Source organism: Sapajus apella, unplaced genomic scaffold, assembly GCF_009761245.1.
Source record: "Sapajus apella isolate SASKATOON/1434 unplaced genomic scaffold, GSC_monkey_1.0 scaffold2, whole genome shotgun sequence".
Classification (NCBI taxonomy): Eukaryota; Metazoa; Chordata; class Mammalia; order Primates; family Cebidae; genus Sapajus; species Sapajus apella.
The window spans coordinates 67,641,384-67,658,353 of record NW_022436942.1 but is presented as its reverse complement, the minus strand read 5'-3'; the positions used below and the strand labels follow the sequence as shown (position 1 = coordinate 67,658,353).

Here is a 16,970-nt window from a genome sequence, read left to right as displayed (position 1 = left end):
ACACTTCCCTGCTATCCTAGGGAACTCCTGGCGTTCTGCAAATGGCAGCCCCTGTTATTCCCCTAAATGTGCGAGCTCGTACCTAGAGAGAGACATCTGACCAGCCTGGAAATCCAAGTGATAAACTTGCACAGGAGTGTCCTAAGAAACTATTCACTTTAACTCAACAGTAGCCAGGAATGTTCTCGCCTCTCTAAGAGATACAGGGAGTTGTCACTTACACCATCAAGCTGTACTCTAAAATCCAGGGGCAAGCTGAGAGTTTGGGTCTTGTTATAAATAGTTATGAGATTCCTGAGACTATCCAAAGACAGTTTTTGTGTGTCAGGCATCAAAAAAAAGTTTGAAAAAGTGTATTAACAGGATCTATCCCTATTTGGTTTTAATTATAAAAACCATAGCAGCAGCAATGCAGGAAGCATTCTTGTATTTCCACACTGTGCCAGGCATTCCCTGAAGTAACCTTATGCCATCACTGTATGGATGCTGTGTGTTGGGACTGTGGTTAGTCCTGTTTTAAGGATGAAGAGACAGACACAGAAGTATCTGCACGTCCCAATTTAGGCCGGCTCAGGTCTGCCCGCTGCAAATGCAGGTGGCTCAAAGGAGGGAGGGGAGCTTTCCCGCTCCTGGGAAGGGAGGAGAACAGAGGACACTAAGCCCCTGGATGCTCTGCTCACTGTACATTTAAGGGAAGTGTGGTCATGTCCACTCCTGGGCAAGGGCTACGTTCTTCCTGCTTGGCTCTGGAGCCTGTTTGCAGCTGCACAGAAGGGCAGGCACATGGTAAGCAACCACAAGTTTGGTGACAGGTTATCCAAAGACACAAACACACCTGTTTTGTGGGGCGGCACCTGCACAATGATGAGACACTAGCTCCTCTCTGTAAGAGGGGCCAGCGTGAGCAGTTTCTGCTTTGCCCATGAGGCACTTCTGGGAAACGTCAAAGAATTCTCCCAGAATCAGCTTCTGGAATTCTGTCTGCCTGCTCACCCTGAATCCCTGGAGACCTGTGGGGCATCCGTGTATCTGCTGGATTGAGTGAGGGCCTCTTCTACAGGAATAAACTCTCCTCAGAATGACCACCCAGGAGAGAGGAAACCAGCTGTTATTTTAATTGCCGGTGACACTGTCCAGGTTGCCTCAACAGAGGAGGCCACATGAGATTGTTCAAGCCCAAACCTCCAAAACGAAGTATTTCAAGGCACTAAATTTACCCCCAGGACATGGCAAGATGTTCACAATAGTCTGTAAAGTAGGAAGGCTGGTGGGGAAATCATAGGATTCCATTTTTAGAGAAATATATACACATATATAACACATACACAGAGAAGTGTGTGTGCCATCCAGTGTCCTAGAAAACACTTACATGCTGCTCATGTCAGTAACAAAAAACACTGCAGTGGCATTAGGGGAATATTTTGAACATTTACAACTTTAGACACTGTAACAGGGGAACCACTTAACATCAGCCACTCTATTTGCAAAAATATACCTTGATATCAGCCCAAGCAATTGTGTGTGTTTTATTGGGACAGTGTGGGTAAACATGTGTGTCTTACACTATTGAGAAAATGGGTATACAGAAGTAGTCCCTGGTGAGTAGGAGTGTAGAGAGCTGACAATTCTATACTGGAGGAACAGCAACCGTTTAAAATTTTGCTTATCTCTATTTTCCTAAGATAAGGTAAGGTTTCAAGCAGAGTCATTTACTTTTATAATGAAAGGAAATAAAGAAAAAAGAGGTTAGCAAGGCCAGCATGGGCGAAGGGGAGGACGGGGTGCCGAGCATAATAGTTATGTGCACTGTGCAGGGGGCCTGTCCCTGCAGCCAGGGACACACAGCAGGCTCAGCTGTGCCGCTCGGGCCCCTCTCTGGTTATTGCTTGGCCTACCGGGAGGCCTGCCTGTGGGAGAGGATGTGCTGACCGTCTGAGGTCCTCTTGATAATTTCATTTTCTCCAGTGTAAATTATTACATCAATTGGCCTTCCAGGTTTCGAGAATACATGCATGCATGCAGAGGTAATAAATAAAATACCTTCAGAAACATAGCTCTCTCATCCGGTGTGAAGTCAGAGGCCAGAATATCCCAGAGCCAGATGATGACTCTGTGACTTCCGTGGAAACCACCATAGTACACTGTGTGCTTCCTGAAAGCAATACAGATCTGGATTCAGCAACGTGCTCGGGGGGGCGGGGGGGCACTATGGACAGGCAGGCAGGTCACGTACGCAGGTGGCACGGTTCACTCTGGCGGGCCCAGGCAACAGTACTAACTTTTCTTAAAGCCAGAAGTCCATGCCTCAATAACCCCATCTCCCTAGGAAGCTAAAAGGGTGGGAAATTTGACAGCTGGCCTTGCTGTTCCCAAGCAGAAGCCAACCCCAGATCCTCTGACCCCATCTCCTAGAGCTTCAGAGAACCCCCAGACCTTGGCCTGCTTCCACTTCTCAATCTCTAGGCGGACAAGTGGTCTAGCTTTTAGTCCAAAGCAGTCCTGCCAGTGACCAAGGAGGAAGAGATCTGGAGATAGGCTCCTGAAGTAACTCTCTAAAAGGAACCCAGGGAGGGAGCAGCTGCTTTCTAGGAGGCCTAGGAATTTCACTCTTCCCCCAACCCGCCTCTTACTTTAAATCTTCCAGATCAATCTCAGCATTGTCGCCCGAGATGAGACGCTGCAGTTCAGGAGTTGAGAACATTCGGATCCACTCGGGTTTGATAATGGAACGGAATCCGCTAATGAGGGCAGCTGTCTGGTTTTTTATTTGAGTGTGCATTCGAAAATGCGCCATCAGATGGATGTAGCTAATTCTGTTGCCAACAAGGAAGAGAAAACTGACAATTAACAGGACGGGGCAGGCTGTCAGCAATGGGCAGAAAGACGAGTCTAGTCATTTCTGAACCATTATACAAAAAACACAAATAGGACCAGAGCATTTCACCAGAACAACGACAGTGGAACAATGATGACAGCACTCACGAACTGCACACCATGTGCCACTGTGAATGCATCAAGCCTTGGAGGGCACTGCCTCATTCACTCCTCTCCAAAAGCTACAGGTCACACCTCAAGGTAAGCCCCCACTGTGTCGAGAAGCACATCACAAAGAGGCATTCCCCAGGTAAGGAGAGGGCCCTTCTTAGTACAATGGGTGCTTTTCGGGCTTCCATTTCATCTCATTCTTCTGGATATAAGTCAATGAAGATATCATTCAGTCCTCATTAAAGTTTTAAAGTAGAAAAAAATTGTTCTATGTCAAAACTTTAATCAAAACCTTGCTAATCTGGACCAACAGTCTAAAGCTATGGCAAGGCTAACCTGCAGATGCTTTCAACATGCAGCTGGGATAGGAGTGGACTCAAATGGAAGTCAGACAGACTCACAACGGTTCCAAGCAGAAGGTCTTCTGGGTCTGCTTTTAAGAACACAGTGCCCTCACCTACAACTGCATATATAATCCTTCTCAACAGGTTAAACACATTTCAACAGGCTTACTAGCATCACTGATCTCTCTGTCTCTCTCTCTCTCTGTCTCTCTCTCTCTCTCTCTCACTCACTCTCTCTGAGACACAGTCTCACTCTGTTGCCCAGGATGAAGTGCAGTGGCACAAACTCAGCTCACTGCAACCTCTGCCTCTAGAGTTCAAGCAATTCTCCTGCCTCAGCCTCCCAAGCAGCTGGGACTACAGGCATGTGCCACCACACCTGGCTAATTTTTTTGTATTTTTAGTAGAGATGGGGTTTCACCATGTTGGCCAGGCTGGTCTCAAATTCCTGACCTCAGGCAATCCACCTGCCTTGGCCTCCCAGAGTGCTGGAATTACAGGTGTGAGCCACCGCACCCGGCCTTTTTTTTTTTTTTTTTTTTTTCCAGATGAAGTTTTGTTCTTGTTGCCCAGGCTGGAGTACAATGGTGCAATCTCGGCTCACTGTAACCTCCACCTCCTGCCTCAGTCTGCTCAGTAGCTGGGATTACAGCACCTGCCACCACGCCCAGCTAATTTTTGTATTTTTAGGGGAGACAGGGTTTCACCATGTTGGCCAGGCTGGTCTCGAACTCCCGATCTCAGGCGATTCACCTGCCTTGGCCTCCCAAAGTGCTGGGATTACAGGTGTGAACCACTGCGCCCAACCTTGCATCACTGATTTCTTATCAAAGAACTTGAGCCCAGCCCAGGTACGACTCTCATCAATTCCAAATTCATACAAATGAATGTTTTATCTCACAATGCTCGAGTTTTAGTGACCTTGAAAATATCCCTATTTAAAAAAAATTTCCAGCAGCAAACCTACACATTAATACATTCAAATATGATTTTTTTTATCCTTGCTCCTTCCAGAGACTTTTTGAAGCAGGTTACGAATACTGTTCCACTTTACTGAGAGGGAAGTAGGAGAGGTGGATAGGAGATATTCGACACTTATAAAGTGCAAGATCAAATATCACCCCTTAAGAGGGAAAAACTGGTGCTGCCAGGCCTTTTGAGTTAGTATATAGAAGTGAGGGTCCTTGCCCTGACCTGAGGTTTTATGCTATAAATGCTAAGAATCTGTGAAATAAGTTTCCACATAGGAGGTTTGCTGGCAGGACAGGGCTCTTCTCCCTCCAGCACAGCCTGCCCCCACCTACCTCCTCTGGGCGCTCTACCTAGCAGCCAGTGTCTATGTGGGAAGAGTGAGTGACTGCCTACTGTCACCCCCAAGCTGCAACACCTGGCAATGCACGGCATCTTGGGGGGTGGCAGGATACGTGTGACATGTCACCCATCTGAGGATGGTAACCATCACTGCTGTCATATTAAGCCCCTCCTCTGAGCCTGACACCTGGGAAGGTATTTTATACACATTACCCTATGAGCAGCCCTCTGAAGGAATAGCTGCAGGTTATATGCAGGCAGGGCAGGACTCACCCCTGCTCTCTCTGGCCGTAGCTGGGCCCTCTCTGCTCTCCCAGGCAGGCCCTCCCAACCTGCTCTTTGTTCCTTCTGAGTTTTCAAACTAATGCCCTGTGGCCAAGGAGCAAGGCCAGTGTATTTCAATCATTATGAAAACAGGGTCTGTTCTCCTGATGCTTCTGACAGTCTAGATAAAAAACTCCCCAAGCATGCAGACTGACCAAACTACCTGATCCAAGAGGAACATGACGCTTGGGAACACTGGACTGTGACATGCATCCGATTCAAATGACCCACCAGGTGAGACTGAGCCCTCACTTGTCACTAAAGAGACTGATGCTCCAATTAACAGTTCAAATGCTCAACTGAGCCTGGCGGCGAAGACTGATAGACTGACAAAGGGGCCAATGTCTCCTTCTCATGCCAGGGTCCACTGTTTTTAATTAGGTGACAATAGGGCCAGTGGAGACTGTGCACTGAGAGGTTTTGCTTCTAGGGACCAAAAAGGATGACATTTATGATAGATTCTGCAGAGCCTGTTATCTGTGACGATAGTTGCAGGGCCTCAGAGTCTCTCCAATTCCCATGTCTAAGGACCTCTGTCTGTGGCATTTAACTTCAACACTGTGTCTTCTCGAGAACACCGTTTTATACAGCTGCCACGTGCTATTATCCAAAATGATCTGCCTCTCCCCTCCAAGGTGTCTTTCCGCCTCTGTGCCCTCTGGGTTCAGGACAGTGTGCTGAATCAATCCATCTGTCTGCATCTCGGGCCGTCAATAAACTCCTAAGAACACCGTGGCCTGGGTGCCTCTGACCTTAGAAGTGCTACTGCAAAAAATAAATGGCAAATTCTTACTCCGCAAGTAGACTTTTTTTTTTTTTTTTTTTTTTGAGACAGAGTCTTGCTCTGTCACATAGGCTATAGTGTAATGGCATGATCTCAGCTCACTGCAACTTCTGTCTCCTGGGTTCAAGCAATTCTCCTGCCTCAGCAGCCTGAGTATCTGGGATTACAGGCATGCACCACCATGCCTGGCTCATTTTTGTATTTTTAGTAGAGACAGGGTTTTACCATGTTGGTCAGGCTGGTCTCGAACTCCTGACCTTGTGATCTGCCCACCTCGGCCTCCCAAAGTGTTAGGATTACAGGCGTGAGCCACCATGCCTGGCCGCAAATCGACTTTAATACAATTCTGGCCTATGAACTGTAACCGGTAAATTCCATTACGATATTTATGGCCCCTTTCTACTTCAATCTATCTTAATGAATTCTCAACATAAGCCCAGAGAGCCAGAATGAAGTCTTTTCAAGTGGTGACCTTAAAAATCTAATTGCTATACTCACTTATTTTCATTTGTAACAGGAATGGTCTTCCCTCCAGGAATCAGTTCATGGCAAACAAGCTGGGGGAGAAGATGGGGAGTAATTACTAGGGAGGACTCTAATGGGGAAATAAAGCTTCCTGGAGATGAAAGGGCCGGTGCAAACATCCATGATAATAATGGAATTAAGACGGCACATGCTTGGGAACCATCCTTTTTCATGAAAAGTCAAGGTTGAAATATCAACCAGCAGATCCTGCATGATTGATATGAAAGGTTTTTTCTCACCCAATCCTTGTTCAAACATTTGTATTAAGACTTCAAGATGTCATGAAGGGGAATGTGTTGGCATTTCGGAGCGAGCACGACAGTTAAATAAACACTGGTACATCCACACCCTGGCATACTGTGCAGATATGAAACAATATGATGAAAACGTGCATTTACTGAAAAGGTGAAAAAAGGCCAATAATGTAGCAACAATGCACAGAATGGTATCATTTCTAGAGGGAAAGACTCTGGAAAGAGTCTCAAAGGATGCAAGCAGCACAGCAGCAGGGGCACCCTGTGGGCACGGGCATTCCAGGCAGCTGGCGTTTTCATCTTTTGCTCATATTAGAACTGCTTTTTGTTAGAAGTTTCATTATCTTTATAAAGTGTATTAGGAGGAAGCTTCAACAACTGACGATAGATTTAAACTCTGTAAAATCAACTGCTTCCTTTGACTTCAAGAAGACTTCTGTGGGCCACCTTATTTGAATCTAATTTTAATAGAAATTCTGTGAGAATCCAATAACCCTAAGGATATAGAAAAAAAAATGGCAATCCCAGCCCCACTGCTGTCAGCATCTGGGTGGCACCGGTGGGTTTTAAAGCCAAAAAAGCCTTTAGGAATCAGCCAGCCTGAGGATTCTCAGGATTCCAGGGAACATCCTGCCCGTGAGCTATTCTTCAGAGAACCATCGTGCGAGACAGCATTCTTTTCTTCCTTCGAGAACAGCTCTGTGTCGGAGGAGTTAGGGAAGCTTGGGGTTAACTCAATTCCACTTTGCTTTCCTCCCCAGAGGCTGCTCAGAGCCCTCACATGCCAGCCTGCCCAGGGGCCTTGCAGGAGGACAGGCCACGCAGGATTCCCAGCGGCGCTTATAGACTGGGCCCCATACAGGACTCGCAGCTGGCAAATGGATATGGAAAGTGTGGCTCAGGGAGACTGGTGTTCTCTCTGAGGTGCCTAAGCCCGAGTCTAAGGCGTTGGCTCTGCATTGAGACTCACAATGCAGTTTCTCCCAAGCGGCCCTCGGACACGCACTCCCAGAGATTCACCAGGACACAATCGGAGGGGGCGGAGGCCGCTACAGAGAAAAGCCGGAAGGAACTGTAGGAGGAGACGTGCTGCGGCCCTGACTCCAGGGTCTCTGCTGCCTGCTCTACTCTGCACGCCGAGCATGAACAAGGCCAGGCGTCTGCTCCAGGCACTTCTCGGGTGGCATCTTCCCCTCTCTAAGTCATAATCCTCCATCTGTAACGGCTAATCCTCACCATGGTAACGAAAAGCCATGTTACAAATGGGGAATTACCCTAAAATGCAATATAAGAAAGTGGGGTCTCTGTAGGGAGCTTCAAAGTCCAGGTCAATAGGGAAGGAAAGGAGGGCGCCCTCCCTCCAGGCAAGATGGGAGGAGGATGGGTGAGAGGGGAGGGAGGACAAGGGACCAGACAGAGCCTCAGCTTGGGACTCTTTCTCAGGAAAACACCAAGAACTCGGCAGGTCTCAGGAACCCATTGGGGGCATGCAAAGGGAGCTCAGCCAGAGGGCGGACCTACCTGACCCATGACGTCCTCGTCGTAAGACAGCGTCAGGCCCAGGTCAGCGATGTCTCCGTCATAGCGCTAATGTAACAGAGAAGGGGAAAGTGCTGGGGCCAAGGAGTGCTCCGTGGTTACAGGTTTAACCCTTCCCGGAGGCACTACTTTGGTGCTGTGAACACACACGGCTGCTGAGCAGCTTGAAGCCAAGAAGGTCATTTGTGACTTTGAGAAGGAAGGTTGTGAGGATCAGCCCTGAGTAGGAATGCCCCAGGAGGATGTGGGGCCTGCAGCAGCTACTGCCAACAGCAAAAAGGGAGGACAGGCCATCTCCTTCTGGGACTTCACAAAGCTGTGAGTTCACACTAGTGTTTGGCTTAGCTCACCCACCATTCCACACTCACCTTGATGGAGGTGAGGTTTTTATAGAACTCGGAGTCCAGAGAAGGCAGTTCATCCACCGAACTATAGAAGACGCTGTGGTGGTGCCCGAGCAGCTGGCTCAGGAAGAAGGATGCGAACGGCACGTCCACCACAATTCCCTGAGAGAGCAGAGAAGCAGAGCTGTCAATTGTCCAGGATTCTGACTTGGTGTTTGGATGCAGTGGCTCAGGGTGCAGACATGGCCCAAGGGTGCCACAGGCATTTCCAGGCCCCTCCTAAGTTTCCAATCTGGAGAGTGGTATCTCCCCATCTTCTACTAAATACAACTGAGTGCCCCCTGGGACATTATAGCATGGTCGTCAGGACACAGGCTTTGGAGCTAGTGCTCAGAGATTAAATTACAGCTGGGCTACTGCCAGGCCACGGCCCTCAGCTGTCTCACCTGTCAACGGAGAGCAGCAGCAGCCTCTCAGTTAAGAGGACAGAATGGGCACAGTACCAACCCCCCCCCTCAAGCTCTCAGGGCAGCCACGGCATGGGCAGGGGCTGGAGGAACACAGAGGACAGGCTCTCCTCCGGAGGCAGGGTGGGGAGTTCCCAGGAGGAAAAGCCAGCTAAGCGAGGCCTAAAGGAGCCAGCCAGGCACTGGTACGAGGCCCCAGGCATGCTCCAGGGATGGAGGGAAGGGACGCCATGAGGCCAGGGAGGACGCAGGGCCAGGTCAGGGAGGGCCTCTAAGCCTTGATGCAGGCTGGATTCTGTCCAGAGGGCTCTGAGCAGGGAAGGGACAGAGTTGCATTTTATGCGGGGAATGGGCTGGCGAGAGGAAGACAGGAGGCAGGGACATAGCCAGACAGCTGTGGCATAATGCCAGGGGCAACGCTGACAGACTGTGCCAGGGCAGCGGCAGGAGGATGGAGAGAGACATGTGGACTGGAGAGACTGATATGGGACAGTCACTCAGACTCGACGACACCTGTCAGAGGACCGTGAGGGGTAAATGAGTTAATCCACGCCACTCCTCACGCCGGGCCTAGCAGGTCCCATCTTCTCTCGTCAGCGCAATTACTGTCGAAGGTGAGGGAGGGAAAGAATATAGAGGCAAGGCCTAGGAAACAGGACAACATTCAGAAAAGCCAGGAGGCCACGCTTTCCAGGTGGCCCAGGCTCTTCTGGGTGTCATCACAGCAATGCGTTTAAAGGAAAAACATGCCATGTGCTAGGGTGGATCCGAATGGGATTGTTAATTTTTTCAATGGCAATCAACTGAGAAAGGGTCTCCATTATGCAGATGAGGAAACAGAGGCACACAGAGTGAGGCCAGGACCCAAACCATTAGAGGGCACGAGGAAGACTGGATGGTGTCTGGGCAGGGGCTCAGATGGGCCACCTGACTCCCCCATGGCCAGAGACTGAGGACTGCGCAGATAGGTGGCTTCCAGAGAGACAAAAAACAATGGATCATTTGAGAGTGCAAAGAGTTTGGCCCTGAGGCCTCCCTCTCAGCTTGCCCCAGCTGCTGGCTCTTTCTGTTTGGAAAGCATCTGGTTTCTCCAGGTTCCTGGGGTATTCAAGGAGTGCTGCCCAGGTGGCTCGCTTCCTCTGTGCATGGGCCAGGAGCTCAGCAGAGCCTGGGCCCCAGGGAAGGTCCCTGCAGCTCTGGAGCCCACTAAGAAGGCCATACGGCCTGGCTGAGCTCGTGCTGCCACTTTCTTTCTCCATGGGAAGCAGAACTCTCCCCAGGAAGAGGCGGTGACTTTCCCCTCAAGGTGGTCCTGCCTCCGTTTTCAATGGACGGGGAGCAGGAGTTGTGTGGGCCTCCACGTCGCCCTGACCCCATGAGGCCAGAGTGGAAACCCAGACTCACTTCCTCTTAGTAAGGTGAGGATGACTGCTCCGATCCACCTAGGGTAAGCAGCTGCTGGGCACCGTAGGAGGCCCTCCTCACTTACCATCAACGGCAACCCAGGAACCTGGTTTTTCTTACCTCCACTTTGCTATGAGAGAAACGGGCTTAAAAACTAAAGGAACTTGAAGGCACAGTGCCACACAGCTGACTAGAAACAGCTGGTCTTGACGGGTTGCCATGGCTGGGAAGCACTCACTCAAACAGCAGGTTTTAACGCTATCACACTCCACAAAATGCTGCCCTCCTACAATGGGGCCCCAGCCTCTGTGTGGCCATCTGGCTCTGCAAGCCACTCCTCATGCTTTAGGAGACAGGGCTAGCTTAGGACTCGGGCCGGCACGGGCTCAAATTCTGCCTCTACTACTTAATTAGCAACAAGACTCTGGACAGGTGACTCCTCAAAGCCTCAGGTCTCCCATCCTTAAAATGCCAGGACAGCAGCAGCTCCATCACAGGACTGGGTGGATGAGATGAGATGCCATGGGCAAAGTACCTAGCACTGGTGTACAATAAACCTTGGCTCCTGTCCCTGTCCTCGCTTGCACCCTAGTGACAGTTTACATGGCCAAGCCTGATCACATACATGTATATGAAAAAGCCCATGGTACCGCTAACATTTTATTTTACACTTCTGTTTCTCATGTGCCTACCTCATATACAGCCTTCCCCAGCATCTTCCCCACAAACTCAAAGAGCTGCAGGTAATTCTCGTGGATGTAGGACGTGGGTGAGGGGTACAGCCTCTCATCCCCACTGGTTGTCTGCAAGGCAAAAAGGCAGGGAGGGGCAGAGGTCAAGTACCTTGCAAGGAGCAAGCCAAGCTTTTCACTTCTCAAATCTGGCTGCTGTCAACCCCGCTGTCCCTCCCCTTTAAATACCTTGAACAGATTGAGCGCGGGGTCAAACACTCTCTTGATGATCTCTTCCAAGAACTCCTTGAAAACGCCATCTTGATCAATCCCTGCTTCGTCCACCCCGAGGTCATTGACAAACTTCACCCGGATGACTCCCTTCATTGCATGCTGAGAGAGCTGGCGAAGCTGCTCATAGCCGTCCTGCCAAGAGCAGATGATAGCCCATTTGTACCCCAGAGTCTTCTGCACAATTCGGGGTTCCCTCTCCTCTGTGGGAAGCTCTTTCACGATCATTACCAAAAGTGCAAATCATGACACGTGGGTGCATGACAGGAGCCGTTCTCACCTGTTTTTGGATGAGCGCTGATTAAAAGATTCATTTGGGGATGTGGCTGTATCACTCCTTGGCAAAGGGAGAGACTGACCTCAAGGGGACAGACCGGGGAGACGGGGAAATCAGACAAAATGAGTCATGACAAGCTCCTGGCCGTCAGACAAAAGATGAAAGAAACTGGGACAAGACGCATTTCTTTCTCTCTCTCTCTTTCCATGCTAAGAGTATCTTTAGCTCTTGGTAAAAAACAAAGCAAAAACCAAAAAACAAATCAAACCTACAGAACACTATACAATGAAAAGAATTACCCATCACCCTCATCTCCTGCTTCCTTCCCAATCATGAAGCACCTGTGAGCCATCCTGAGGGTGACGGGAGCCGCAGAAGGTTTTAGGCAAAGAGTAACAGGGCTGACCTTCTTAGAAAGATCTTTCTATTGGCAGCAAAGCAGGTGGATGACAGGGACCAAGGCAGGGAGCAGAGGCCAAGATGTGGGGGTAGTGTTGGGTCTGGACCTGGGGCTGGTGGTCAGCTCTCTCAAGACACAGCCATTCAGCCCATCTTCTCTATCCAGACCGCAACACACATGGCCCCTAGCACACAACTTCTGAGTTCTACTAAATCATCTGTTTGGTTTGTCTCATGATTCTTATCTGTTGAGGCCTTCCTGGCTTCTGGTTCTATTGTCTAATGCATTTCTAGTACTTGGAGTGCTGAGGTTTTACCTCCAGAGCAGTGACAGTGACTACGAACAGCACTGAACAGCACAGGGCCCAGGGAAGAGTCTGCTGGCCCCACTTGAGAGGCCCCATCACCAGGTGAAACCGATGTCTTCAGATGCTGTGACGGAGAGTCACCAAGCAACCCTGCTGTCCTGTAAAGGCCATGCCACATCTCTCCCTTTCAGCTACAACCGTAACACTGTCACATGTCTTGCCAAGGTTAGACAGACCATCTCTGTGGCATCCACTCAGCTCCTGCCTGGTCCCCTCCTCACAACGCAAATGAGCAGTATGCCCGTATGGGGAGACCTGTTCTGGGGAATCCTTGCTGCCTTCCCGCCATGCTCAGTGATCCCTAAAGGATTACCCTATGGTACCCCTGAATCTTATTCAGGGGTTAGGCTCCAAAGTTAGTGAGCAAAGAAAAAATTACCTCTCAAGATCCCTAGGTCACCTGTGAGAACAGGAGCATAGTTTTGTGTACCCAAACCTGAGGACTTTTTTATGTACATAAAGTTGAGAATCATTAAGTTACATGAAAAACGGGAGAAACAGGAAGTTACCATGCAGCTATAACAGCATGTAAGCCATTCTGCCTAAATTTAAGATAATTATCTTGGCACTGAGATGAGGACGGATGGAGGATTCCAACAAGTTCCCGTCTGCCTGCAGGAGTTCCTCCATCCTGCTTTAAAACTATGCCTCCCCAGCCTTCATATGATTAGTAGATACGTCCATGGTTATGTGGATGAAATGGGACAGGAAGTGTGAAAGCACGCGGCACATGGCCTAGCCAAAGGATTCAAATCTCAGTCTTGCTTGATTAGCTCCACATCAGCCTCTTCATTAAAAAGTTGAGGGGGACTGCCTCTCGTGATACACATCCTGCCCTCTGGGAACTGGCGTGGATGTGCGAGGATTATATCCATGCCTCTTGGGAGGTGAATGTGAGTCAGCGTTCCTCTTCTCCACCGCATCTCAACGTAGAGACACAGGGAATACTGAGCTAGGAAAGGGATGCCTAGCTTGCAGGACCAGCTCTGTCACTGACATCCAAGTGACCTTGACTGTTTGAACTTCTCCAGCCTCAGTTCTGCCTTTGACAGGGACAGGGGAAAGGGCTGGATAGGAGTATGTTGAGGATCCTTCCAGTTATGAATGCTACAGTTCCAGCCCAAACTCACCCTCTGGGAAGGAGAGCCTTCCTGCAGGACTTTAATACCTGGAAGTCTAATACAGAAGCATGGCCCACAATACAAACCATGAAAACGAAACAATTAAAGCCCAGGAGAGCATGAGCCTGAGATCAGCTTACTGACGCCCCCTTGTGTCCAAACCCAGCAAAGGCCCCTGGGCGCTCATATTCTCATAACCAAACCACCAGATTACAAGAACTGGGGTAACAATGAACCACCCTCTCCCCTCCTCCAATGGAAGGTAAAGAGGAAAAGAGACTTTGCCTAAAACCTAAGACAGACATCTCTTTTGCCATTCCTGAGGGATGTGTTTTAAAAAGTAGGCCCAGAGTAACTGGGTTGTCAAGTGAATTCTGGTAAGCAATGACATTTGTGGAGGGAGTTAGGGGATTCTGCCACTCTCAGGAGACACTGCAATCTACACCACTCCAGACTCTTCCTGTGGGTGGGTGCTGGCCATATCTGGGTGGGCATGATGGGTGGTGAGGCTGAGGACTTCTAGAGACAGGGGAGGTGCATCTGGGTCTGCTCAGGAAAGTGCTGGAAAGGGAGTTTCTACCACACAACTGGGCTTTTTCTGAGTCAAAAGCAGAGATTGCAAATGGGTGACCCACAACTTGAATTTGGTGGAAAGACAGGTGTTACCTGATTTTCTAAGCACTCTACAGAGTTCAATTAGTTCACAATATGGAAGATCTGAATTTGGCTTTCTCTTGAAAACTCAGAGCATTATGGAGCACACCTCGCCACATGGAGGGTCTGGAGGAGCTGAGTGGTGGTGGCCTCTTCTGGGGAGCCACATGCTCCCCAACACTGAGGCTGGGTGTCAGCTGTCATTTATCAACTCACTCATGGGGGCTGTTCTTCTCAAGTAGAGGTACACACCCCAAGAGGGCTGTTTCAAGGACAGGAGGGCGCAGCAGAAGTGGAGATTATTTCTATGTCCAGCATGCAGACAGAACGCTCCTGCACTGAGACCCCTCAGCCAGCCTGACTCGCTCACGTGGCCTGCAGGGCCCAGTGGGCACTTCAATTCCTTGTTCCTACCTTTAAGCACCTCAGAAACATCCAGTGTTCAGCACACGCGGCCTTTCCAGCAGCTCTCGGGTGGATCACCAGTGGCCGGGGGCACTCAAACAAGCTTTCCAGTAAGGAGTGACACAAACACATTGCGATGCCCCGCGGGGGAAAGTGAAGCCGCGTGAGGAGGAACAGCTGCTGCCCAAAGCCATCTGCCGCTGGGAGCGGCTATCTGGCCACATGCTGTCAGGGGATCCCATGACTGTCCTGCACTGCAGGACGTGCTCATGAGGAACTGCAGCTGGAGTGTGAGAAAAAGGTCTCAAGTGCAAACACAGCAAATAAATCAAGCCAAGCCTCTCTAGGGAATGCGGACTGTGGCTCAGTTACCGATTCCACTGCTGGCGGGATGAGCGTGTGTGGGTGCACTATACAAGCCCTGCAGAGGCTGTGGCATGGGCAGCACAGACACCGTAGGTAGAGAAGTTTATGACAACCATGTTCCAGCAGACTGGAGTCAGGGTCTTGTGACTCTGACCATCAATGCATTATACCAATTTTCTGACACATGAGAACTGGGTAGCTATATCTAATTTACATAGAGTTGCTGTATAGTGGGAGACCCAGAAAACAGGTTTAGCTCAGGTGGGCCACTTCAGCAGTATCTTGTAAGTTTCTGTCTACAAATAACTCCTGGCTCTATGATAAATACATTTCTCTACATAACTCAGTAAATGTAACACTTCCACTCCACTTACACTACATTCACAGTTGAGTCTGGGAAAAGGGCCTGCTGGGACAAATGGATTTTACATAGACCTATGTCAGTGCAGCCGCTGTGGCTGGCAGCTCCTGTCCTCGTTTCAAAGAGACATGAAGAGGTTGATGCTCTACCCCAGGGACACTCATGGGGTAAAGGAAGACACTGCTGGGTCTCCAGCATGGAGAACATGTTTAACCAAGCAGCTATTCAGAGTAGTCCACGGGACACATGACCCTTTTCTGGCTCCGAGAGCCTTGATTTCAGAATGAGGAGTAACAGGAGCAGTTCAAAGGCCACAGACTGTCCACTAAAGAGCCTCCATGCTGTAGAGCACACCGCCTTGTGGTAGATTCCACAGGCTTCACACTCACCTCCAACATCCTGGACCGGCGGATGGTGATGTGAGTGACGTGTGGGGAGGCAGAGCTGGTTTCCACTAGCCCCAGTTTCTCCTTCTCCTTGGTAACCATGGTTCGAAAAAGGAGAACTCTCTAAAATGAACAAAGGCGGGACCAGAAAACAGTGTCAGCAACGGACAATTCTATAATACACCCTGCAAAAATGACTGAAACTGAAGTTAGATGAGATGCAAGCAGAATGGGATGCCTTAACATGTGCTATTGGTCAGAAGTGTCTTGTGAGAACAGAAACATTCCCTGGAACATTTGTGGGAATTAGAAATATAGCTGAGTACATGTCAAGGAAGAAACGTTCCAAAAAGACCGGTCTGGCTGCAGCTAGAGTCCAATTAGGAAGGGACCACAAGAAAATTCTCCTCAAGGCTGGGCGTGGTGGCTCAAGCCTGTAATCCCAACACTTTGGATCGCTGAGGTGGGTGAGGTCGGGAGTTCAAGATCAGCCTGGCCAATATGGTGAAACCCTGTCTCTACTAAATACAAATTACAAAAATTAGCTGGGTGTGGTGGCATGCTCCTGTAATCCTAGCTACTTGGGAGGCTGAGGCAGGAGAATTGCTTGAACCCAGGAGGCAGAGGTTGCAGTGAGCCAAGATCGCACCACTGCACTCTAGCCTGTGTGACAGAGCCCGACTCTGTCTCAAACAAACAAACAAAAAAAAAAAAAAAGAAAATCTTCCTCATTTGGTCAATAATCCACTATAACAACTTGGTGGCAGAACAAGTTAGAGAGGCTTCTTTATCTAGCTGTGCCTGCTTTAAACGGTATCAATATTATGAATTCTAAGAACAAAAACAATTCAAAGATAACTTTTCCTAATGTCAGAAAATTTGTAAACGACTCTATAGTATAAAGCTCCCTGATCTTTCAATCTGCCTCCTCTTTGCCTTCAAGCCCACCAGTAATATTTCTCAATTACTGCTTGAAAAGAACCCTCTTTCCTTATTCTTAAGATTCTGCTAAGCCCCTTCAGAAGAGCACCACTCTTTGCCTCATCCTGGGCTTGAAAATTAGCACCCTAATAAATTTAAATCGAGTCAGCGGAATGAATACATAAATCCAACCACAGCTGTTTTTTTAAAAATGGGAATCTCCCCCAAAGTCAAGAGCTTTATTAAATACAAGAACAGTAACAACCTTAATAATAGCAACAAAAACAGGAAATAACTATATGGGGGGGACTAGCACATTTTCATTTAATTATGTTAATTCTATTAGGCAAACATGGTTGTAACAAAAAAAGCAATGACCAACAATCCCTTAAGAAGAAAGGGAATGGTACTGGGTGGAGGAACTACTGTTCAGTGAAGCATCTCAATGAGATTGGATGACAGGTCTAGA

At 49.0% G+C, this 16,970-nt stretch overlaps 1 protein-coding gene across 11 annotated transcripts in view; it reads right to left on the bottom strand.

Annotated features, from left to right (window-relative positions):
* The window catches only part of UBE3B (ubiquitin protein ligase E3B), a 60,340-nt gene that overhangs the window by 7,125 nt on the left and 36,245 nt on the right, over positions 1–16,970 (bottom strand). For 10 of the 11 annotated variants that reach the window (XM_032300944.1, XM_032300922.1, XM_032300909.1 and 7 more), the window contains 8 exons: positions 15,584–15,703; positions 11,202–11,378; positions 10,974–11,084; positions 8,435–8,572; positions 8,049–8,114; positions 6,247–6,305; positions 2,631–2,813; positions 2,041–2,152 (listed from right to left, as the gene is read on the bottom strand). In XM_032300944.1, the coding sequence (XP_032156835.1) occupies positions 2,041–2,152; positions 2,631–2,813; positions 6,247–6,305; positions 8,049–8,114; positions 8,435–8,572; positions 10,974–11,084; positions 11,202–11,378; positions 15,584–15,703 (966 nt within the window). The other variant, XM_032300980.1, reaches the window with a different exon arrangement.